At 38.5% G+C, this 25673-nt stretch overlaps 1 protein-coding gene across 2 annotated transcripts in view; it reads left to right on the top strand.

Moving 5' to 3' along the window:
• The first annotated feature begins 2285 nt into the window (after window positions 1-2285).
• GPHN (gephyrin) overlaps window positions 2286-25673 on the top strand; it is a 601186-nt gene continuing 577798 nt past the window's right edge. For both annotated transcript variants that reach the window (XM_024747262.1, XM_024747261.1), the window contains exon 1: window positions 2286-2751. In XM_024747262.1, the coding sequence (XP_024603030.1) occupies window positions 2688-2751 (64 nt within the window). In that variant the 5' untranslated portion in view covers window positions 2286-2687. The remainder of the gene's footprint in view (window positions 2752-25673) is intronic.

The following is a 25673-nucleotide window of genomic DNA, read 5'->3' as shown; positions in this document are numbered from 1 at the left end:
GAGTTAAAAAGCATGTGGATACTGCAATATTCATTCAATAACCAGCAGTAAAACAAAAAGTCCCACCAGACAGCAAGGTCACTAGGCTTTTCCTGTGTAAATTTTCTTAGAGCTTCCTAAATTCAGTTGAGATGAATATACTTGAGGAAAGTTGTTGAAAGACAAGCATCTATTATAATTGTCCAGTTTAATTCTATTAACATTACTTCTTTTCAGCAATTTTAGCAGGTTTAACAAACTAACCTCCATATACTTTAAAAAGGCTTAATTCATCTTCACCCTTCCCAATTAAAAATTTTTTTATAAATTTATTTTTTATTTATTTATTTTTGGCTGCATTGGGTCTTCGTTGCTGCGCGCGGGCTTTCTCTAGTTGCGGTGAGTGGGGGCTACTCTTCGTTGCGGTGCGTGGGCTTCTCACTGCAGTGACTTCTCGTTGCGGAGCACAGGCTTCAGTAGTTGCAGCATGTGGGCTTCAATAGTTGTGGCTCGCGGGCTATAGACCGCAGGCTCAGTAGTTGTGGCGCACGGCCTTAGTTGCTCTGCGGCATGTGGGATCTTACCGGACCTGGGCTCGAACCCGTGTCCCCTGAATTGGCAGGCAGATTCTTAACCACTGCGCCATCAGGGAAGTCCCGAGTGAAAATTTTAATGAATTTCACCATTGCTGCTTTTATAGATACAGAAAGTCCCTTGTTTTCTGTTATTTGTGAAACAAAAGTGCCAGTTTCTTTCCATGAATAATAACGGAATATTGTAAATTGAAAGGGTGCTTATCTACCAGCTTATATAAACGATAAAGAAAAAGACCCCAATTCATTTACGTTTACAGAACCTATAGTGGGCAGAATTAGAATTTATCTCTCGGAAAATTCAAGACATTTAAAAATCATTTCAAATTTGGGGGCGCTAGAGGGAATAAAGATAGAAAGGAAATGTAACCAACCATTTTCTCATCTTTAGTTTGAAATAAAGAAAACACACTTTCACATATATATCTCTCATTTGAAACTAGTTAAGAATCCATTGGCTCTCAGGCTCTATGGTGATAGATTATTATAGGAGGTGGGTTCATGATCTGGCTTCAATTTTAAATCCACTGTCAAAAATACTAGCAATACACATACTCAAAAGAAATTTTACTTATCAATTTTCTCCCACCTCAATTCCACCCATCATCTCCTTTGTACTCCCATTATTTAAGATGAAATACATAACAATGTGACTCTTCAGTTAGAGAGTAAGTCCACGTTCTCGTTGGCACAATAAAACATAACCATCAAACTGAGATTTTAATTGTATACAAATGATGATTATACACTTTTTTTGACATTTTGCTTTTCATTTGTATGCTTCCCGGTTTTACCAAAGCTGAGAAAAAAAATACATATACATGTGTGTGTATATGTTTTTTATTCATTAGTTGAAAGGGCTAGAAAGAAAGGAACTAAGAAACCCATGTGAAATAGCCACAGGTGATTCATATCACACTTTATGAAAGACACATGAAGGTAAGTGGCAACAAAAGCTATTTTCATGGTAACCTCATATCCCACAAATAACTGAAATGAAAATTGCCACCACCGGGCTTCTATTTCCAGGTTTGTGATTGTGGCTCGGGGGGAGGAACATTCTCTAATCTCATTCTCTAAGATTGGTGCTTTTCACCTAAAAGCAGAGCCTTTAGCGAAGAAGCCTGATGCCACAAAACCATGCGACAGCGGGAGAAAGAGAAGCCAGCTATCTCTCCTCAAGATGCTCTGCCGCAGGCTCCTAAGCTTCGCTAGTGAGGATCCTCCTGAAGGTACAGACTTGGACCTGGACTTGGGAAATCCTACGGTAGGGCGGCAAGCGGGAAGATAAGGCAGGATAGGATACCTCCTTCCTCGCCAACCGCGGGCTGTCACAGCAGCTGCGGTTCTGCCACCCACGCAGCTTTCTAAGGCACCTCCAGGGTCCCTGGAGCCTTTCCTCTTCCCCTCGGGAGAGCTGCTTTGCCGCCCCAACAGCCGCCGCAAGTAGCTGACAAACGCCGGGCTCGGCAGGAGATTGCTTCTGTCTGGAGCTCGGCTGAGGCAGCGTTCACGTCTCGCGCGCACCCGCGTTCTCCCAACCAATCCCGCGCTACTCGCGCGCCCAGGAGCGTTCGCCGGTTCTGATCGGGCTGCGCCGGCTCCTTCCCGCTCCCAGCCCTCGGAACCGAGTTCTTACTCCTCCCCTCAGTCGCCACGAGTTCCACGATTCGCGGTGTAGCTCCGCCCCTGTCCCCGCGTCCGCCCCCGCGACCTCCCGAGCTTGTGCTGTCCTTTCCCCTCAGTCTCCTGCCGTCCAGCGGCCTTGGGTCTCGCGCTCCGCAAAAGCGACAGGAGTCTCTCCCGCCTCATTCCTACGCCTCCGCGCGCTCTCCCTCAGCAGCCACCGCGTAACCCACCGGCAGCTCGCTGTCTCGGACCCGGACTCCGGGTCGCGCGCCCTGACTCCGCCTACTTCCCCCCGCGGACTCGCGCCCTCGGGACCCGGCCTCTCACTCGCGCAGGCCGCCGAGCGCTCGCCTCGCGCTTGCCTCGCGCTTGCCTCGCGCTTCCCAGGCGCTCTCGCGCTTTCCGAGGCGAGCGCGCTCCCGGCCCGCGCGCTCCGGGCTCTGGCTTTTCCCGGCTCCCGTCAGTGCGGTGACTGCGCTGGGAAACATGGCGACCGAGGGAATGATCCTAACTAACCACGACCATCAAATCCGGGTCGGAGTCCTCACAGGTAATCGCGGGAGGAAGTCCAGGACCGCCGCGGCTGCTGTCCCCGGCTTGCCTCAGGCTTCTCGCCAGTGGTGACCCTTCTCTGTGGCCTCGGGAGGAGCGAAGGCTGAGGAAGGGGACTGGGGGGGGCGGACGTTTTACAACCGTTGAGAACTGCTGGAGGTTGGGGTGTTCTCGCGGGGTCCCCCGGGAGCTGCGGCCGACCCCGTGGGATGTCAGGTCCCACTGCTTTCGCAACCGAAGTCCTGGGCCCCTGGGGACAGAGGGACCGGTGCGGTGGCCGCTGCGGGGCTCCTTGCTGCCAGCGCAGGCGGCGGGATCCCGGCTCCGCAGGCTGGAGCACGCCGCTCTCGGCTGGCCCGTGCGCTTCCTCCGTTACTGCTGGTCCCAGAGAGGGGGGAATCCCATTTCCACCCCCTCCCTCCTCTCCCTTCCCCCCACTCGGGCGGCCCCGCTCTGCTCTAGGCGTGCTTTCGCGGGGCACCGGCCGGAGCCGACACGGGTGTTCGTTAGGCGAAACTCTGCTCCGCCTCCAGCTGCCCCTCGCGAGCCGGGAATCCCCTCAGCCACTCACGGGACACCCCTCGTCTCCCTCGGGAGGTGGGGGATCGGCTTGCACCCGGACCTCGGAAAGTGTTTGCATTCCTCCTTCCCAAGCAAAGGGCCCTGTGCCCGCCTCTTCGTTTTCTTAGAGGGACAGACTGTTATCTGCGGCCAGGGATCCAGCCCTTTTTACTTGAGAGGGAAGGATTCCCCCACTCGGGCTCCTCTGTTCCCCTCCCTTCGGGGACCGCCCCCCGCCGGGATGGTCCCGAGGCTTCTGAGGAGCGCACTTTTCCCGGGTCGCGTTTCCCTCCCTCTCGGAAGCCGTGTGTGCTCTGCATGTCTGATTCCGTTGCGCTGTATTTGGGTAACATCCCTCAGTTCGGCGACAGGCAGTTGCTGCAGGGCATGACTTCCAAGATGAATAGCAAGCCGATTTGTAGGGGTTTCTGCTGTGGTGCTGTGGTTCTGTGGTTGGTAAGGTTTCTGTGTAATTGAGTGGCGAGGTGGGGGTTAAAGAACTATATTTGGAACCTGAGGGCTTAGTTCGGAGTGAAGGAAATCCAGGACTTGCTGATTTCGGAAAAAGAAGCGAGGTAGACGGGAATCCTGGTGTTCTCCTCCCACCTCCGGACCCCCCCAACACACACACACACACACACACACACTTTAAAATTTTTTTCCCTTGTCAGATTCTGACAGGTTGAGACGGTGCTCGAGAAGGAACTGAATTGAATGAGACTTGCTTTTATTATTAGGTAGAAAAAAATCTCTCTTGGTAAGATAAAAAATGCAAAGCTTAATTTGGCTGCTGAGTTTTATGAAAAAGATTTCCATGGTACCTCTTCCTGTCTTTTAAGTAGCTGGGTCGCCTTTCTCTGATATTGTTTCCAGATGTTAATGGTGATTTATTGAATTTTCCTAATTGAAAGCCCCTGCGATAGAGAAACTAGTCTAAACCAGTTGCAGGGAAGGGACCCTCCCCTGCCCCCCCATTACAAGATGCGCTGTTCTTTTCTTTTGGTGCTGAAGTTCTTGCCTTGTGTGAAGATTCAGTTGTAACTCAGAAATGTTGGAGCTGACATTGCTGATTTTCAAAGAATCTAATTGCGGGATGTAAAAGCATATACCCTATATCAGCCCTCAACTTGCACTTTAAATTCTAGCTGTGCTTTGAAAATTATTAGAGTAGTGAGAATGAAGCTTAATAGAAACCAAAATATGTCAACTGTCCATGGAAATGAAAGGTCATAGATGTTTTAAAGTTAAACCATAGAGATTAAATTTTTTTTTTTTACTTAAGCTTTCTATAATAGTTTTATTTAATGAATCATCCTACCTGGGTTAAGTGACATTGTAGATAGCTGTTGTACAGAATGCTTTGAAAGATGCAGCCCTTATCTGTGTCTCTGCAGTCCAATAGGGATGACATTGGTATGCAAACAACTAAAGAAACAGTATATGTCATCACTGTGCTAAAATTGTCTAAATAAATTACTTGTGTGATTGAGAGCTAAATATAAAAGGTATTCCATACTCAGATGGATTAGGAGCAAATGTGATTACCTGAAGGGATAATTTGGTACATTTAGCAGGGCTAAGAAGAAACTGACATTTTAAAGGGGAGTTGAAAGTCAGTGGCAACCTTATAAATGAATATGTTGCTGAGAGTGAGGCTCTTGAGCAGAAAAAAAAAATGTAATGCAAAGGCCCTGGAATGCTCAGGTAGGATAGGTAGGTGGCACGAGCAGAATGTCAATGAGAGAAGATAACTTTGGCAGTGGAATTAAAGACAATCTAGGGAAACTATCTCATGAGAATGAGGTACAGTAGTTTAGGGGGAGAAGTCTAGGGTCAGGAATAAGGATATAGGTGAAGGAATGTTGCAACAGAGAAGTGGTAACGGAGGACAATAGAATTTGGTGATAAAATGGATATTTGAAGTCAGAAATAACTCTGAGAGGTTTCTACTTAAAGTTAGTGATATAAGTATTGTCTGCTATGATAGAGCCTGGAAATGTGAAGAATCATAGGAAAGAGCACCAGTCCCCACTCTGAATAGTGGATTTTACTACAAACAACTTAATATTTATGGTTTTAACATTCCATGTGATTTTGTACACACAAAGAAAACCTACAGAAATAAAGCCATGTTGCACAATTTTGTCTTGTAGAACTTTCAAGTACTGCAGTTTTACTATGTAAAATTATTCTTTACTGAACTTAAGTACTATGATTTCATACTTAAGAAAATTGAATTTGAGGCCGCATCTAAAACCTTGATTTTGTGAGTTATAATTTGTGGCTTTCTTAAAAGTGGAAGGCTTGTTTTATAAAATATCCTCTCCATGTTTCATAATAGTGATTTTAAGTATTTTATCTAAGTCTGTTTTACAGAGGTTTTAGAGGAAAACTTAGAGGTTTTACATATTTTAGAGGAAATGCACACATTTTACAATATGTTAGTATTTTGGTAAATTGTGTTGTCCTTTCTAAAATCCTTGATTTCTTTGTGACATCTTTGATTATGTCTTGAAAGATAGATTTTATACCACTTTGAAACTTTTCATCTTCTAGGTGTTTTTGTACTCTTTATCTCAGCTATGAATTTGGCAAATATGGTACGCAGTCTACTGAAACTGTATCAAATGAATTAACTGTTAGAATTTTGAAAGAATATGGTAGGAAAATATTTAGCAAAGGCATTTCTTTTTTGTATTACTATCTTGAATCATTCAGAACTTGGAAATCAGAGTATGATACTTAATGTAACATGGATATTTTAGTTATATTATCGTTTTGTTCAGGAAAATGGAAACATTTACATAGATTTTCATGGAAACATTTTATGTTGAAGATTATTGTCGATCTCTAAAAACAATACCTTGTTAGTAACTGTTTTATGTTGATTTGTTAGAAATGAAAGTTATATGGTCTTTAGTGATCTAAGCTCTAGGTTTTTTTTTTTTTTTTTTTAAAGAAGATATTGAGGGGTAGAAGTTTATTAATTAATTAATTAATTATTTCTGTGTTGGGTCTTCGTTTCTGTGCGAGGGCTTTCTCTAGTTGTGGCAAGTGGGGGCCACTCTTCATCGCGGCGCGGCGGGCCTCTCACTATCGTGGCCTCTCTTGTTGTGGAGCACAGGCTCCAGACGTGCAGGCTCAGTAGTTGTGGCTCACGGGCCTAGTTGCTCCGCGGCGTGTGGGATCCTCCCAGACGAGGGCTCGAACCCGTGTTCCCTGCATTAGCAGGCAGATTCTCAACCACTGCGCCACCAGGGAAGCCCTATTACTATTTTTAACAGACTAAAGACAATGTGATGAATAACAGGCAAATAAATATCTGTTGCTTTGAAACTAGAAAGAAGATGTGGGGCAGATGTAGGAATTTTTATTATTTTTTTACAACTTCATTAGTAATTATACTTAAGGTCTTAACAAGTACACAGCAGGCTCACTATATCAAATGTGTCATTTTTCACCTGTTTTTGTCTATTTCTAAAGAAGCTGTTTATCAAGGGAGCAAACTACTTCTACCACTATAAGTTCCATGGAAACATCAGGAAAATAATCAATACATATATGTTTGTGATATAGAGTGGGATAGATTATGTTTTGTTGGTTATTAAATATCATATTAGCTAACCACTGCTAATGTTTGGTATACCAAAGCACTTAGCTAAAGATGATAATCCATTACCTAAATATTCACGAACAGTGGCATGGATGAGAAAAAGATACAAATTTTTAGGAAAGGGCATTTTAAAATCATGTTTTTGCTCTAGTAATATACATTTTATTGCACTAAATTGTAGATTTGTAATCAGGAAGAGTTATTAGACATATATAAAACTAGATAATAAAGATTGGATAAAAGACTAATTGTAAACTAGAAAGCAAAAATATTAGTTACATGTAGAGAGTATTTCAGTCATTTATAAATTCATTCAAAATATTAAAAAAACAAGTTCTAAGCTAAGGAGGTAATAATCATTTGACTCTGGAATTGTTCAGTCGTTTATTTCATTCCTCATGCTTATCCTTGTGCATTATGTGTGTCAATATTATTTTCTGAAAAGCCCATTTATTGATAAAGATATATAAATATATCTTTTGAGAATAGATGTTGTCATTAAGTAAGGCAAATCACTATTGCAAACAAAACCTATATCCTGTGAAATGGAATTGTGTGTACTGGCAAGCATACCAATATTAATCTATATGACTTATTAAAAAGAAGCCTATTTCTCAAACTAGGTAGTTCTTTCATGAATTTTTGGTTGGAAGCAATGTATTAGTGATTAAAGTAAGAAATCATTACATTAACTTCTATTGAATACATTTAATACTATCACCACTGACCAAAGACTTTATAAACTAGTAGTATGTAAACATAGTTAAGAGTTTTAACTATATTCAAGGTACATATGACTGTTGCATGAGTAAATTAGGCATGAATATAGAATTTTAAAGGAGCTTTTAGACAAAATCAAACTTCAAAGAAATTTCAAGTGAACCCATTGTATAACTATAGACCTTATTGTTCTTCTGTTATTGGTACTTTGGTGAGAAAAAATTAAGGAGCACAGGGCCACAGAAAGAACTCTAGAAGACTCTATCTAATGCTAGTTTGGCCAGTAACGTCCTGTAACTTTGAGCAGTATTATTTAACTCTTTCTCTCAGCTTTTCTCACCACTAGCATGAAGGAGGCTCATATAAGATATCAGGCTTAGGTGTTTTTTTTTTTTTTGGCTTTATAATGGGAATGATTATGGGGGAGGGGTAAATTATACATTAAAAATGCAAGAGGAGGGCTTCCCTGGTGGATCAGTGGTTGAGGGTCCGCCTGCCGATGCAGGGAACACGGGTTCGTGCCCTGGTCCGGGAAGATCCCACATGCCGCGGAGTGGCTGGGCCCGTGAGCCATGGCCGCTGAGCCTGCGCGTCCGGAGCCTGTGCTCCGCAATGGGAGAGGCCACAACAGTGAGAGGCCCGCGAACCGCAAAAAAAAAAAAAAAAAAAAAATGAGGATAAGAAATGGAAGAAAGGATGAAAAATTTCAGCGATTAGGTCCAGTCAGTATAAACTGAAGGGAAAATATTTAGATTTTTTTTCATTTAGAAATTTTTGTGGTATTAATCACAAAATTAACAGTAGTTTCAGTTTTATACTTAATTTCAGACTCAGCTCACACTTCATTTCCACAACAAAATCTTTCCTGGGAATTATTCTCTACAATGATGTCTTTCTTTCTTTTCCTTTAGTGTTTATAAATGTTGCTACACCCTGTAATCATGTACATGTGGGAGGCTGCAAGATGTAGTTTAAAGAAAAAAAAAAAAAGACTTTGGAGTTAGACTTGTATTTCAGATCTCAGATCCTGATATGCCCTTTATTTTCAAAAGTCATTTAACTTCTATGAATTTCAATTTCCTTCTCCAAAATGAAGATGGCAAAGCTTACTTCACAGAGTTGTTAAGAACTGAGGGGACTTCCAGTGGTTAAGAATCCGCCTTCCAGTGCAGGGAACACAGGTTCGATCCCTGGTTGGGCAACTAAGATCCCACATGCCGTGCAGCTCTAGAGCCGGCACACCACAACTAGAGAGCCCACGCGCCGCAACTGAGACCTGATGCAGCCAAATAAATAAATATTAAAACAAAAAACAAACAAAAAAACTAACAACAAAAAAAAACAGGACTTCCCTGGTGGTGCAGTGGTTAAGACTCTGTGCTCCCAATGCAGAGGGCCCAGGTTTGATCCCTGATAGGGAACTAGATCTCACATGCATGCCACAGCTAAAAGTTCGCATGCCACAACTAAGGAGCCCATGCGCCACAATTAAGGAGCTGGCGAGCTGCAACTGAGGAGCTGGCGAGCCGCAACTAAGGAGCCCACCTGCCACAACTAAGGAGCTCACCTGCTGCAACTAAGACCCGGTGCAACCAAATAAATAAATAAATTTTAAAAAGGAACTGAGATAATGTATGTGAAAATGCCTACCATGTATGTCTAACTTGGATTATACAGTTGACTCTTGAACAGTGGGGTGGTGGGGGGAATAGGGTTATCAACCCCCCATCCACCACCCCCCACAGTCCAAAACCCGAGTTTAACTTTGTAATTGGTCCTCCATAGCTGTGATTCTCCCCTATCCAAGGTTCCTTATATGTTGATTCAACCAACCTTGGATTGTGTAGTACTATAGTACTTACTGAAAAAAATCCTGGGTGAAAGTGGACCTGTACAGTTCAAACTCCTCTGGTTCAAGGGTTAACTGTATACTCAGTAATCTTTGTTTCCTCTTCATATGCTGTTTTGGCATAATTTGCTAATAGCTTCATATATAAGCATCTTCTTTAAAGTAGATTTTAAAGTTCTTGAAACAGGTGTTCTTCACTTCTTCTGTGCCTTTTTGTCATAGTACCTATTAATGAAGTATTTGCATAGAAGATGTTTAAAAAAAATTGGATGGTGTGACATTTAGTAGTTTAGGAAGCAGCTACTGAGAAACATTTAGATAAACTAGAACTTCACAATTATTACTAAAAAGACAGTTCAGGGTAGATGGAGTGGGGTTTAGTGTTTTTCTGTATATTTATTACTGGTAATAAGATGATATCAATGATGTCTATTTGAGATATTTTATACTATCAAATTTAATATTTTATATATATTTTTTATATTTCCCTTATGTATTTCTTTATGTATTTTCTTATCTATTTTCTAATTAATTTGTATATGTATTCTTAGTTGATGGGCGTAATCTGTATGAGGATTATTTTAGAGTAATTTTAGAGTAATTTTTTAAACTGTCATCTTAAAAAATGAAAAATTGAAATTATAGGTAAAATATTCTGAAAATGCTGAAGGTTATTTTGAAGGTTAATTCTGAAGGTCAAAGTAGCATAAAATAGGAGTCAAAAATTCTACATCTTCTACTACTTTCAAGACACTTAACCACATTTTACCTCAGTTCCCTTAGCGTTGAATGGAGGAAATTATGCTTACCTTACATAGTTAATGTGAGGGAGAAAGGAAATAATGTTTTCAATAATCAACACCTACTGTGTGCCAGGCTCTGTGCTAAAGTGAGGGATACAATAGTGAATAAAACAGACACAGTCCTTATCCTCTTGGGGCTTGTATTTTAGCACTAACATGAACACACTGTTAAGTCAAGTTAGATGTTGACAAATCATGCTTCGTTTATGTTGCATTTCAAGGAATAAAGTGCTTCTATATTTTATTTTTGTTGTAGATAAGTATAAGCACCAAAACCGTTTTCACGTCAAGCCATTTTTGACACAGATTTTTAAACCATTACACATTTCCTGCTTTCTAAGATAGAAAATATTGAACATAATTTAATTATTTTATTCATTCAGGTTTAAGTAATTATAGCTAACATCTGTCGAGTTTATATGTATACATACATATATATGGCATAAATATGTTCTATTTGTGCTTAGCACTTTGCCCATGTTATTTTATCCTTACAGTCTTTATAAGGTAATATATTATTCCGTTTACACCGCCTGAGAAATAGGTAGCTTGCTTAAGATTACACCAGTGGCCCTGCCAGAATTCGATCACAGGTCTGACTGCACTCTGAGCAATTACATTTCTATATTCTATTCTGAATATCTTTTATTGTGGAGTGTGGTAGTATAGTTCTCTGTAGTGGTTTTTTTTTTTTTGTGACTTTACACACTTGTTCCCTTCCCCGCTTCTAGTTTCTAATCTACTGGAGCTGCCTTTTTGTGGCAGTCAGTGGCAGACTACAGACCGTAACTGACCAGTACACATGTTCATTAGGCCCATACTGTGTCTTTACAAAAAAGTATGTTCCTAACATTAAAAAATGATATTTTATATAAACCCGTACTTTTAGCTTTTTAAGATTCAGCAACACTGCAACCTCTTTCTCACAGGACAGTAGTTGGTTAGAGTGGTTTGAGATAGGGCATGTATTCTCCAGTTTGCCATGATTCCCACTTAACCTATTTGTTATCTGCCTCACCTCATAGGTATTTGAGTTTGTGATTTTTGCTCATACATATTCTTCTTTTAACATCATATCTTGGGCAACTTTTCATATTAGTGAAAATGATAATACAGAGTTTATCAAGAGCTTACCAAGTGTGAAATAATTTTCTAGAGCCTGCCATAGAACCTATTAATTTATTTAATCCTCATAATAGTATTACCATTTTACATTTGAAGAAATTGTAGCAGAGAGAGATTAAGTAATTTGCTCAAATTACTGCAATAAGAAGCCAAGCTGATAAAAGGCCAAACTGTAAGTTGAACCCATGTAGTCTGTTCCTAGAGTGTAAGCTCTTAACCACTACATTATACTCCTTGGCATTTAATAATTAATTCATATAGATACACATCTTTCTTTGTAATGGCTCTATTGTATTGCATCATAAGTTATGCTATATTTAGTCCGTCCTCAATTGATATCCATAGCGGTTTCTTATTTTTCATGTGACAAATGTTGCAGATAATAACATTGTACATTTATTATTGCATATTTGTGGGTTTTTAAAAAAATATAAGTTAAATTACTATAAATAGAATTTTGGGGTCAACAGTATCTGCGTTTAAAATTTTTGATAGAAATTACACCCTTTTTGGAAGACAAGTTTGTACTAATTGTAATTGGTATTCTCACTTTCATTTGGTATTATCTTTTTAATCTTTACGAGTTCTTTTCAGATACAACTGTTTCTTGAGTTATATACGTGGATTAGATTGCAGATGACAGATACCCAGCTCACAATTACCTTAAGTGAAAAGGGGAATTTATTAATTTACATAGAGTATAGAGGAGGAACTGACTTTAGATACTCAAGCAGTGTGTCCAGGGGATTACCGTAATGATGGACACTTATTCTCCGTTTTAGTGCTTTGATTTTTCAGTTTGTTGCATGCTGACTTCCTTCATGTAGCCAGAATTGGGGCAGGGAGGGTGCAGGTTAGGAGATTATAGTAATAGGCAGTCAGGTTTTCCGTACCCAACTAGTGAATCCAGAGGAGAGATTTTCTTTTTCATGGCATTTGTATATAAAATTCCAGGTTGCTTCTTCACCTGGCTTGGCTCACAGGTCCATCTTTGGGCCAATCATTGTGACTAGGAAAGTGAGGACTATGATTGGCCAGGTCTGTATTTCATGTCTGTTTTGGGATTGGGACACTAAATAGGCAGCGTCACCAGAATCACACGCAGAAGGGGATAGGGAAGCCTTCAAAAGAAGAGGGGTTTCTGCCACTAGAAGGGCAGAATTTAGAGGTTTTCTTAAGTCTTTATTATGCCTTTTTTGCTTTCTTAATTTCCCCCCAAGAGTATAGTTTATGTGCCCTATTTCCTTTCTCCTGCTTCTTCCATGAAAGTGGTCCTCTGGCAGATAGTTTTAATTGGAACTGGAACAAGTTAATGTGTGAGAACTAGTGGGTTAAACTCAGGGCCCCCTAATATCAACAGTGGTTAGTTTATCAGGAGCACTCACAATGACTGACTTCCACTTTTTCATACACTGCATAAGTGTGGTTATCTAAGGACATTTTAGAACAGTAGTATGCATGTAATAGAGTAAGATTTTACTAGTTTTTACAGTAGTTCTTTTATGTTGCTTTATTTAAATTTTTGATCAGCTATGAGTCTTTTTTTTAACAAGTTAATTAATTAATTAATTTTTATTTTTGGCTACCCTGTGTCCTCGTTGCTGTGCACGGGTCCTTTCTAGTTGCGGTGAGTGGGGGCCGCTCTTTGCTGCGGTGGGCAGGCTTCTCATTGCAGTGGCCTCTCTTGCTGCAGAGCACAGGCTCTAGGCATGCGGGCTTTAGTAGTCCTAGTGCAGGGGCCCAGTAGCTGTGGCTCATGGACTCTAGAGCTCAGGGTCAGTAGTTGTGGTGCACGGGCTTAGTTGCTCCACGGGACGTGGGATCCTCCCAGACCAGGACTTGAACCTGTGTCTCCCGCATTGGCAGGCAGATTCCTAACCACTGCGCCACCAGGGAAGTCCCTAGCTATGAGTCTTTAGTCTTTTTGTTCCTACAAACGATTGCTCCCAGTATTTCCTAAGTTTTGTTCCTCAGTTTAGCACTTCTCAGGGAAATGTTATCATAGGTATGATGTTAAGAGATTTTTATGTGGTCAAATAAATTTGGAAAGTGGTATATAATGTATCTCTCCTTATGGAGATTAACAGTATACTAGAGCATATTAACATATTAAAAATGTGAATAGTGTTACAGTTGTGGAGCCTGTTGAACTTTATTTAGTTTAGTGTTTCCAAAACTTTTTGAGAATGGAACAGTGTTTCAAGACATACCAGAATTGTGTTCAACACTTCTTTGGGAAATAGTGGTCTTTCCCCTGCAAATGATATTTTGGAAGTCTATATAACACCTTTATATTCTTTTAGTCTTTTTTTTAAAAAATTAATTTATTTTATTTTTGGCTGTGTCGGGTCTTCGTTTCTGTGCGAGGGCTTTCTGTAGTTGCGGCGAGCGGGGGCCCCTCTTCATCGCGGCGTGCGGGCCTCTCACTATCGCAGCCTCTCTTGTTGCGGAGCACAGGCTCCAGACGCGCAGGCTCAGTAGTTGTGGCTCACGGGCCTAGTTGCTCCGCGGCATGTGGGATCTTCCCAGACCAGGGCTCGAACCCGTGTCCCCTGCATTGGCAGGCAGATTCTCAACCACTGCGCCACCAGGGAAGCCTCTTTTAGCTTTTTGCTGTAGAAATAGTGGTTTCCTGCAGTAATCTCTACTATGAAAATTAATTCTTTTTTTCTGGATTTGCCTTTAAAGTATATATATGTATATATACTTTAAAATGTAAATATATATATATTTGTTTTGTTTTCCCAGTTATCACCTCTGACTTTTTTTTCTTTTTCTTTCCACATTAAAAGATTGGCTGACTATATTATCTTATTCAGAAAATCTATGATAGCAAAGACCAGTCTTGATTCTGTTACTACTATATGGGGAAAGAACCCTGGAATAAGTTCTATTTTGGATTTTTCCAGTGAGCATTTGGTATCGTTATTTGTAAAATGTAAAGATGAAGAGATGCTTTCTAAAATCTCCTTCAGCTCTAAAATCTTAATAATCCCAGTCTCAGGAACATACATACCTCATGTTTACCATTCTCTCATTGCTTGTATTCACGTTCTACAATCTGTTACTGACAGCAAAATTATTGATTTGAAATGTCTTCCTTGCTTCAAACAGGAAAAACTGCTAGAAGACACTGACATTCATACCAAGTGTAAATGGAAATAATAAATGTCTGTAACTTCCATTGCAAAATGTGTGCAGTTTTATTTCATTCACTATCACATGCTGCAGAGAGTTCAAATTGCAAAATGTTTAAGATTTAGAATAAGAATTACACACATGTAAGTGTAATAACTGATTCACACAATCAAGCTTAGAAGAATAAAAGAGATTTAGAGGTTTCAAGGTATTACCTTTTCCTTTTTAAATTTAAATTGTAGTGATATACCAGAGACCTGGAAAGCAAAAATTAGTATTCTCCCCAAATACTATGATTGTTTTGCTATTAAATATTTAAAATGAAGCTATTGTAAAAATAAGACATATACCTTCATGAACAATATTATGTTTTAGGTTCACACAGATATTCAGAATAGTAGGTAGGCTGTGGATTAGACCACCTGGGTTTATACCTGAGTTAAGTGTAGGTTTTAGAGTTACTTAACTTCTCCAAGCTTCAATTTTCTCATCCACGAAATGGGGAAAAATCCATTGCCTGCCTTAGAGGGTTGTTTTGATAAGTGAAATAATAAATGTAAATGTTGAGTGCGTGTGCCCACATAATAAATATTCATTAAGTGTTTGTTATATATTGTAATAATTTGAATCTAATTACCTTTACAAAGATGATAACAGAAAGCAACCAATATAACTTTTAGATATCTGACCCAATCATGGTTTATTTCCATGCTGTTTTTCTCTTTTATTGTATCTTATTTTAGGAGCATCATTAAGGAACAATACTGTACTGGGGTTTTGCTTGATCTAAATTCTTATTTTCTAGCTTAATTCTGGTGTTGTTAGAGTCAGAAGATGCTGTTTGTAGTGTAGCAACTAAGGACAAGAATTTGAGATTTTTGAGGCGTAGGTTTAAAGTAAAGTATATATGGGAAACTGCTTCTGATATTCTCTAGGGCTTGTTAAGATCTGTGGAGAAAACTGCCTCTACATACAGATATGTAGGTATTATAGTTATGGAATACTTTACTATAGTTAAGAAAGTGGAAAAGTTTTAAGGGTTATACAAATGGTGCAGTAATACAGGGTGGTAAAGTGATAGCAAAATGAAACTATTTACATCGATAATTGTTGATTTGTAGGAAAGAGAGTTTTAATTGACATATGAGGAAAATAGTAAATCCCAGGGACAGTGAGCCAAGGCTTAGACCTTGTGTTTGGGTTGACTTGGGGCATAAGACAAATGAATATTATATATAAAAGGAGAGAGATACTTTATAAAATCAGGTACCAAAAGAAAATCTATAGAATTTAAAGCATTGCCAAAGATGATTTTGGGCAGGAAGGTTTGAGAATAATTGACTTAGGTCAGTATTGGACTTGGAATTTTCCGGTTTTCTTCTGCATATGGGTCTATGAAGCATTATTAATTTAAAAAAATTGTCACTTATGCATCATAATGAAACATTCATTACTTTCTGATTCTTAATGCAATTCAGAAGTGGGTCATATCTAATAACATGAGAAACTTGAAATAGAGACCCCCCAACCCCGTAAGTAGGAACTTTTTTTTTTTTGCGGTACGCGGGCCTCTCACTGTTGTGGCTTCTCCCGTTGCGGAGCACAGGCTCCGGACGCACAGGCTCAGCGGCCATGGCTCACGGGCCCAGCCGCTCCGCGGCATGTGGGATCTTCCCGGACCGGGGCACGAACCCGCATCCCCTGCATCGGCAGGCGGACTCTCAACCACTGCGCCACCAGGGAAGCCCAGTAGGAACTTTTAAACAGCTAAATAGGTATGGATCTGATTTTATTACTATTGTTTTCCTGGCCTGTCATTTCCTGTTGATTAATCTGTTAGTCTGACTATAGCCTGACTTGTTAACAGACAATGCAACACAATTCAGTAACTGTCTCAGTCTACTTGGGTTGCTGTGACAAAGTACCATAGACTAGGTGGCTTATAAACAACGGAAATTCACTTCTTACAGTTTTGGAGTCTGGGAAGTTCAAGATCAAGTTACCAACAAATTCAGTGTCCAGTGAGGGCCTACTTCCTGGTTCATAGACAGCCATTTTCTCTCTGTCTCCTCACATGGAAGAAAATGGGAGGGAACTCTCTGGGTCTCTTTTATAACGGTACTGACCCCATTCATTAGGGCTGTGTCCTCATAACCTAATCACCTCCAAAAGGCCCCACATACTAGGGGAATAAGTTTCAGCATGTGAATTTGGTGGGGCCTGACACAAATATTCGGCCTTTGGCAGGTATGTGCCATGTGATGTGCTTTGTGTTTTGTTAAGCTAATACTACTGAATGTTTATAGTGTCATCCTTTAGGTACGAGGAGTTGGTTGTAAAGTAGGTTTACAGGTTTAGTTATTTATATATTAAAGCACTTGCCAAGTCCTGCATGACAGGGTTTACTAAACTTTTTATGTAAAGGGCCAGATAGTAAATATTTTAGGCTTTATATTTAGCCACTCAGCTCTGCCCTTGTAGCATAAAAGCAGCCACAGACAATATGTAAATAAATGAGCATGACTGTGTTCCAACAAAACTTTATTTACAAAAACAGATGGTTGGCCAGAGTTGACCCAAGGGCCATAGTTTCTCAATCCATGCTCAGAGACATAGTCTGTGTTAGGAAAGTATAATTTTAAGTTACCTGCATGTGAATTAAACTTTTATATTAAAATTTGCATTGTAAACCACCACAAAACTTAGTGGCTTAAAACTACAATTTAATGTTTCTCACATTTCTATGAATTAACTCAGTTATTCTCCTTTATGTGGCATTGGTTGGGGTTCTGGTATAGCTGTAGACATCTGGAGGCTTGATTGGACAACAGGGCCTTGGTTCTCCTGCATGTGGGTTTCTCCACATGGCTGATTCATTAGCCTCATGGTGTGATGGCCGGGTTCCAAGAAGTATTCCAAGAGCAAGCATTGTGACAGGGAGGAAACAGATCTGCCAGGATGATTAAGGGGTAGGCCTGAAACTGGCATAGCCTCACTTCTGACATTATTCTATTGGTCAAAATGCTCAGAGGCTCAGCCCAGAGTCATCGTGGGAAGAGACTAGGAATACTAGGAAGCATGATTAATTTGGGATCATCAAAGTGTCAGTCTATCACAGGATTGTTTTGGTTGCAAGTGACCATTCAAATTGAGCTAGCCTTAGTAAAGGGGACATTTATTGTAAGAATAATGGGGTGTCTATCTCATAGAACCTAAATATGGGATGAGGCCCTAGGAATATTGGACCCAAGGTTTGAAGGTCCTAAGGACTGTTTCTCATCTTGCTTCACTCTGTAAAGTAAGCTCTATTTTCTCTTACCACAGATCTGCCTTTTTCGCAGTGTGAAAAACATTACCATTGACTGCTCCTGTATTGTTTAGATCTTTCCATTTCAGCCATTCAGAAAAGGACTGACTTTATTTTCACAGTTTTGTTTATAAAATACTTGAGGAAGAACTTTATCCTGGACAGTCATTTGTGATAGGAGGACAGAGGTTATGTTGTACCATGTGGACAGGAGCAGGAGCAGTTAACAGAAAAGGGATGCTGAATATTTAACTCCCAAGTAGTTCGCTTGCTTTCTCCCTAACCATCTATTTCCTGACATAAACTAATTTGGTAATTATTTTAATAAATAATTTGTTTCCCCATTTCAGGCCTAGTTTACTTTTTTTCTTCAGCTGTCTGCCTTTGGCTGTTTCATTGTTCTGCTGGAGAGTAGGCTAAAGTAAGGACTGGAATTAGTTCAGTATTTGAATATTCATTGTAATTTCTGCTTGCTTTGAGTAGGGTATAGCAGCATTTAGTATCTATTATTTCACTTTGCCACCATTAACATAGACTCAGATATGAAGGTGATCCTACTATGCTGTTATTCATTGATTCCTAAGGTTGATTTGGGTGATCTGGTTGGCTGAGTGAGTATATCCTTTCTCTGGAAAGGGTCCACTTGCATACAAGAATGCAGGAACTATAATACAGAATGAAATAAGAGCTGTAATAGATACAAGCAACATACTGCGGGTGCACAGAGGAAGGAACAATTAATTTTGACTGAGTGGCTGTAGGAGGGATGGTATTTTAAAGGAGATGGTTTGAGTGGGCGTGGAAGAATGAATAACCCATCCTTAGAAAAACAAGGAAAGGTAATCTGGCTGACAGGTTTCTTTCACTGTTGAAGGGGTGGCACCAGAATGTCTTGGCTAAAGTAGATGAGCTTAAATATAGGTATAGAGGATTCAGGATAAACAGCAGCATGTACTTCTTTTAACCGTTTTCGGTTAAAATTACAAGAGCTGATTTGGTTTTGCTACATTCAGGCCTTAGGTGACTATGTGGTAGTTTGAAATTTGATTTTGTAAATAAAAGAGTATATCTCAAAGACTCAGATTTTGGATATAGAAAGAACTTTAAGGATTATCTGTACTAACCCACTCTAGTACATAAAGAAACTAAGACCGAGTTAAATGACTTATTTAAGTTTACACATCTAAATGATAGAGTTGGAGCTAAATCCAGGCTACCTTACTCCTAGTCTTGGGTATTAAAAAAATTATATGGTGTATCCTTTGTGTAAGATTTGTCCCAAATATCCCATTCAAATTATCTACTGTAGGAGTTTTAAAATTTAAGATATAACGTGTATGCAGTAAAACACACAAACGTTAATTATACAGTATGTTGAATTTTTCATATATATAGATCCTTGTAAATACCACCCATGAACATTTCCAGCAGTCCAGAATTTTCCTTCATGCCTTTTACTAGTCAATATCTAATTCCCCTGCCACCTCCAAGTAATCACTATTCTGATTTTTATCATAAAGGATTAACTTTGCCTGTTCTTGAATTTTATATAAATTAATGACTTCTGTCACTCATTATTATGTTTGCGATATTATCCACATTGTTGTGTGTAGCAGTTATTCGTTCTTTTTATTAATATGTAGTATTCCACAGAACAAATTTATTATTTTTCTGTTGGTGGGCATTTGACTTGTTTCTAGTTTTTGACTATTTTTAATAAAGCTGTCATGGATATTCTCATATGGGTCTTTTGATAAATATATTGTCTCCATTCTAGGTGTAGAGTTTCTGAGTTATTGTTTCCCCAAAAGGTTGTACTATTTTCTGTCCCCACCAACAATGGAGGAAGGTTTCAGTTGCTCTACATTCTTGTCAAAATTTGCTATTGTCAGTCTTTTTAATTTTGACCATTCTGGTGAGCGTGTAGTGGCTTCTAATTTATATTTCCCAGATAAGTAATGATGTTGAACACCTTTTAATGTATTAATTTAAAAAAATATATATTTTTAATAGGACTGTTTTTGTCTTATAGATTTGTGGGAATTCTTTATAATTCTGAATATGGGAACTCTGTGTATATGTATGGCAAATACCTTCTCCTAGTCTGTGGCTAGGCTTTTCACTCTCTTAATAGTATCTTTTAATAAATAAAAATTCTTAACAGTAATGAAGTTCAATTTATTAAATTTTCTTTTTATGATTAGTGGATTTCTTGTGTCTTGTTTAAACAGTCTTTGCCTGTTACACGATCATTAAAATATTATCCAAAATTTTCTTGAAGCTTTATTGCTTTCCCTTTTACTTAAGGTTCTGTGATACATTTCAAATTAATTTGTATGCACGACGAAGTAGAGATCAAGAATTTCTTTTGAACATATGGGTAGCCAGTTGATCTGGCATCCTTTTTTGAAAGAACTGTCCTTTTCCCACTGGATTGTAGGGTACCTTTGATATAAATCAAGCGGATTTATTTCTACAGTATTTCTGTTCCACTGGTCTGTTTGTCTATCTTTGCACCAACATTACCTTGTCTTAATTACTATAGCTTTATAGTAAGTCTAGATATCTGGTAGTATAAGTTGTCCAAAGTTTTTCTTCTTCAACTCTTTTTTTGTTTTTTTTGGGGGGGGAGGGCTGTACTCCATCATTTGTATTGTCATATGCATTTAGAATCAGATTACAGTTTAAAAAATCTGTTGGTATTATGACTGGGATTGCATCCAAGCTGTAGATCAGTTTGGAGAGAATTGGCATGTTACAATATAGAGTCTTCCATTCTGTGACTATGGATTATCTGTCTATTTCCTTGGGTCTTTAAGTTCTCTTAGCAGTGTTTTATGGTGTTCAATCTAGATGTCTTACATAACTTTTAAGTTTATGGCTAGGCATGTAATGTTTTAAAAATGTTGTTGTAAATGGTATTGTTTATTTAAATTTCATTTTCCAGTTGTTTCATATTCATAGAAATACCATTGATTTTTGTATTTTGGTCTAATGAACAGCAACCTTGCTAAATTAGCTTTTTTTTATTGCTTTCTATTTTATTTATTTGAAAAATTGTTTTAATTTTTTAAATGGAATTAAAGATTCTTTAAATTCTATAGTGCTTTACAGTTTTCAGAAGTTTTACAAACATGATTTCATATAATCCCATAATAAACCCCTTTTCCCCCTACTCCTTTATTGCCCTTCCCCCCTTCTCTCCCCTCTGGTAACCACTAGTTTGTTCTCTATATCTGTGAGTCTGCTTCCTTTTTGTTTTATTCACTAGTTTGTTGTATTTTTTTAAATTAATTTTTATTGGAGTATGGTTGCTTTACACCATTGTGTTAGTTTCTGCTGTACAGCAAAGTGAATCAGCTATATATATACGTATATCTCCTCTTTTTTGGATTCCCTTCCTGTCTAGGTCACCACAGAGCACTGAGTAGAGTTGCCTGTGCTATACAGTAGGTTCTCATTAGTTATCTGTTTACTACATAGTTGTGTATACATGTCAATCCCAATCTCCCAGTTCATCCCCCCGCACCTTCGCCCCTTGGTATCCATATGTTTGTTCTCTACTTTTCTGTGTTTTTGTCTCTATTTCTGCTTTGCAAATAAGTTCATCTGTATCATTTTTCTAGATTCCACATATAAGTGATATTATATGATATTTATTTTTCTCGTTCTCCCTTACTTCACTTTGTATGACAGTCTTTAGGTCCACCACATCTCTGCAAATGACACAATTTCGTTCCTTTTTATGGCTGAGTAATATTCCATTGTATATATGTACCACATCTTCTTTATCCATTCCTCTGTTGATGGACTTTTAGGTTGCTTCCATGTCCTGGCTATTGTAAATAGCGCTGCAGTGAACATTGGGGTGCATGTATCTTTTTGAATTATGGTTTTCTCCGGGTATATGCCCAGGAGTGGAATTGCTGGGTCATATGATAGTTCTATTTTTAGCTTTTTAAGGAACCTCCATATGGTTCTCCATAGTGGCTGTATCAATTTATATTCCCACTGAGTTTGTTGTGTTTTAGATTCCACATATAAGTGTTACCGAGTCCAAGCTCATACTGCTTGCCACATAACATGCCAATAATTCAAGAGACAAGTTGTTGGGGCAAGGAATAGAGATTTTATTTGGAAAGCCAGCAGACTGAGAAGATGGTGGACTAGTGTCCCGAAGAACCATCTTGCCTGAGTTAGAATTTAGGCTTCTTTTATAGTAAAAGAGGAGGGAGTGTGGTTGGTTGTGCAAATTTCTTGGTGCTGTAATCCTTTGTTCTTGTAGCTGTCTGCTAGGTCTGGTCACAGTGTCCCTATAAACCTCCATCAAGACAAATGTTATTCTCTGTTCTGCAACTTTTTAATCTCTCTATGAATAGAAAAGTTTTAAAGGTCAGAGCCTTGAGAATGGTCTATCCTGTATATTTCAGGCTATAGGCAACATTCTTTATTAACTTGTAGCAAAAGCAATAGAACACAAAGGTTAAAGTAAAAGAAAGAGATCCAATATGGAGTCAGATTTGTTCTTCCCTATTCCATAAGTGATATCATACAGTATTTGTCTTTCTCTGTCTGACTTATTTCACTTAGCATAATGCCCTCCAAGTCCATCCATGTTGCTGCAAATGGCAAATAAATTAGCTTATTTTTAATATTTAGTAGTTTGTAATTCTTTTGTATTTCCTGTTTACAACCATATCATCTGAGGATAATAATGATATTACTTACTCCTTTCTAGTCTTTATACTTTTTTCTTCATTTTTCCTTATTGCAGTGATCAAGACTTTCAGAACAATGTTTAGTAGAAGTAGTGATAGTTTTATTCCTGAATGTAGGGGGGGAAAATGTTCACTATTTCAACATTAATTATTTTGTTAGCTATAGGTTTTTGTAGGTACCCTTTGTCAGATTAGTTTCCCATCTATTCCTAGTTTTCTATATTATTAATGGCTAAATTTTATTTATATTTATATTTAATTTAAATATAAATTAACTATTAATGGTTAAATTTTATGAAATGGTTTTTCTGCTCTTACTGAGATAAATCATATGATTTGTGCCCTTAATTCCATAATATGGTGAATTACACTGATTTCAATGTTAAACTAACTTTGCACTCCTAGGATAAGTCCCACTTGGTCACAATGTATTGTATCACTGGATTTAATTTGTCAGTATTTTGTATGGGATTTTTATGTCTATTCACTAGCCTGTAATTTTCCTTTCTTGCAAAAAGTTTTGTTTGGTGTTGGTATCAAGTTTTCTGGCCTCATAAAAACTAGTCTCTGTCTCTCTTTTTTATTCTTTGAAGGAGTTTGTGTTAGATCGGTACATTTCATCTGCTAGAAAAGAATGTTCTGCAATTTGTTGATGTTAGTGTTATGTGTCAACAAGGTCAAATTGTTTAATCATGTTGATCAAATCTTTTAATGATTTTGTTTCTGTTTTTGCCAGTTATGACAGAAGAATCTTAAAATTACCAACTATGACCATAGATTTTTCCTTTCAGTTCTTTCAACTTTTACTTTATGTATTCTGGAGCTCTTGTTAGGTATATAAAAATTTAGGATTGTTATAATTTACAATTGAACCATTATGTCATCATAAAATGCCTTTTTCTATCTCTAGTAGTATTCCTTGTCTTGAAGTCTACTTTAGAACTTCTATTAATATGATTGCTCTTTCTTTTCATCAGTATTTCTACAGTTTATTTCTTCCTTTTGATTTCAAGCTATCTGTATTCTCTTGTTTAAGGAATATCCTTTGGAAGTAGCATATTATTGGGTCATGTTTATTTGATCCAGTTTGACAGTCTTTGTGGATTTTTTTTTAAGTTCTTAATTTAATTAATTTATTATCTTTTTGGCTACGTTGGGTCTTCGTTGCTATGCGCGGGCTTTCTCTAGTTTCAGTGAGCAGGGGCTACTCTTTGTTGCGGTGCGTGGGCTTCTCACTGCGGTAACTTGTCTTGTTGTGGAGCCGGGCTCCAGGTGCCTGGGCTTCAGTAGTTGTGGCATGCGGGCTCAGTAGTTGTGGCTCATGGGCTCCAGAGTGCAGGCTCAGTAGTTGTGGCATACAGGCCTAGTTGCTCCACAGCATGTGGGATCTTCCTGGACCAGGGATTGAACTTGTGTCCCCAGCATTGGCAGGCGAATTCCTAACCACTGTGCCACCAGGGAGGTCTCAGTGTTTGTGTTCTAATTGGAATGTTTATTTACATTTAATGTGATTACTAACATAGTTGGGTAGAATTCTGTCATCTCACCAACTCTTTTTTATCTATCCCATCTGTTCCTTGTGTTTGTTTTCTTTCTTCCCTTCCTGCATTTTTTGATTTGTTAACTTTTATAAATTTCATTTTTACTGATTAACTTTTCAGTTATACATTTGTATGTAATTACACTGTTTTAGTATCCTAGAGATTTTCATAAACATCTTTGATTTATTGGTGTATCTTAAATTAATACTTTTTAAACAATATCTTTTTCTATTTATCCATATATATACTCTTCCTAGTGCTCTTCATTCATTTTTGCAGTTCTCTGCTATCATCTGGGATAATTTTCCTTTAGTTTGAGGTAATTCCTTTAATATTTCTTATATTGCTGATCTCTTGGAGGGAGATTTTCTTAGCTGTTTTTTGTCTGCAAGCATCTTTACTTCACCTTTCTTTTTAAAGGAAAACTTTTCTGTTACAGGATTCTAGGTTGGTGTCTTTTATTCTTTCTACAGTACAAATATGTCATTCCTTTTCTGGTTGCCATAATTTCCTTTGAAACGTCAGCCATCAGTCTTACTGTTGCTCTTTTAAAGGTAATGTGTGTTTCTTTTTTGCTTTTAAGAATTTCCTTTTGCTTTTAGTTTCTAAAAGTTTGTGTGGTATCTAAGCATGATTTTATTTGCATTTATCCTGTTTGGGGTTTGCTGGGTTGATATTTTTCACTAATTTTGGAAAAACTTTGGCTTTTATATCTTACTTCTACTCTAATCTTTCTCCTCTCTCCTCAACCTTGTTAGATGTTTTGGCTGTATCTCATATGCCTCTTGTGCTTGTCCTCTTTACTCTCTTCTCTGTGTGGGTTAGTTGGGTATTTTCTATTGACCTTTTTTTTTTAAATTAATTAATTATTTATTTTTAGCTGTGTTGGGTCTTCCTTGTTGCATGCGGGCTTTCTCTAGTTGCGGCGAGCGGGGGCTGCTCTTCCTTGCAGTGCATGGGTTTCTCATTGCGGTGGCTTCTCTTGTTGTGGAGCACGGGCTCCAGGTGCACGGGCTTCGGTAGTTGTGGCACATGGGCCTAGTTGGTCCGCAGCATGTGGAATCTTCCCCGACCAGGGCTCAAACCCATGTCCCCTGCCTTGGCAGGCGTATTCTTAACCACTGTGCCACCAGGGAAGCCCTGACTTGTTTTTTAAGCTTACTGTTCTCTCTTGATGTGTTCAGCCTAATACTGAAATTACTTCAAATAGCTTATTTTTTCAGTTTTAGGAATTAAAAAACAATAGAGTCCCATTTTTAAAATAGTCTTTTTAAATAGATTCCCATTTTTGTTGACTATCTCTATCCTTTCATAAACTTTTTCTATTTTTTTCTTTCATGAAAATATTGATAATTGCTGTTTTAAAGTCTTTGCTTATTACACTATCTGCATCATCTCTGACTCTGCTTCTATTTTCTAGTCTTTGTCTTGATTATAGGTCATATTTTCTTGTCTCTTTACATACGTTGTGACAGAAGGAAAAAAATATACCATGCAAATATTGATGAAAAGAGTGGTTATATTAATAGAAATTCAAATTTTTTA

The sequence above is a fragment of the Neophocaena asiaeorientalis genome, unplaced genomic scaffold, assembly GCF_003031525.2.
Source record: "Neophocaena asiaeorientalis asiaeorientalis breed wild unplaced genomic scaffold, Neophocaena_asiaeorientalis_V1.1 scaffold398, whole genome shotgun sequence".
Lineage (NCBI taxonomy): Eukaryota > Metazoa > Chordata > Mammalia > Artiodactyla > Phocoenidae > Neophocaena > Neophocaena asiaeorientalis.
This window is presented reverse-complemented; position numbering and strand designations above follow the sequence as displayed.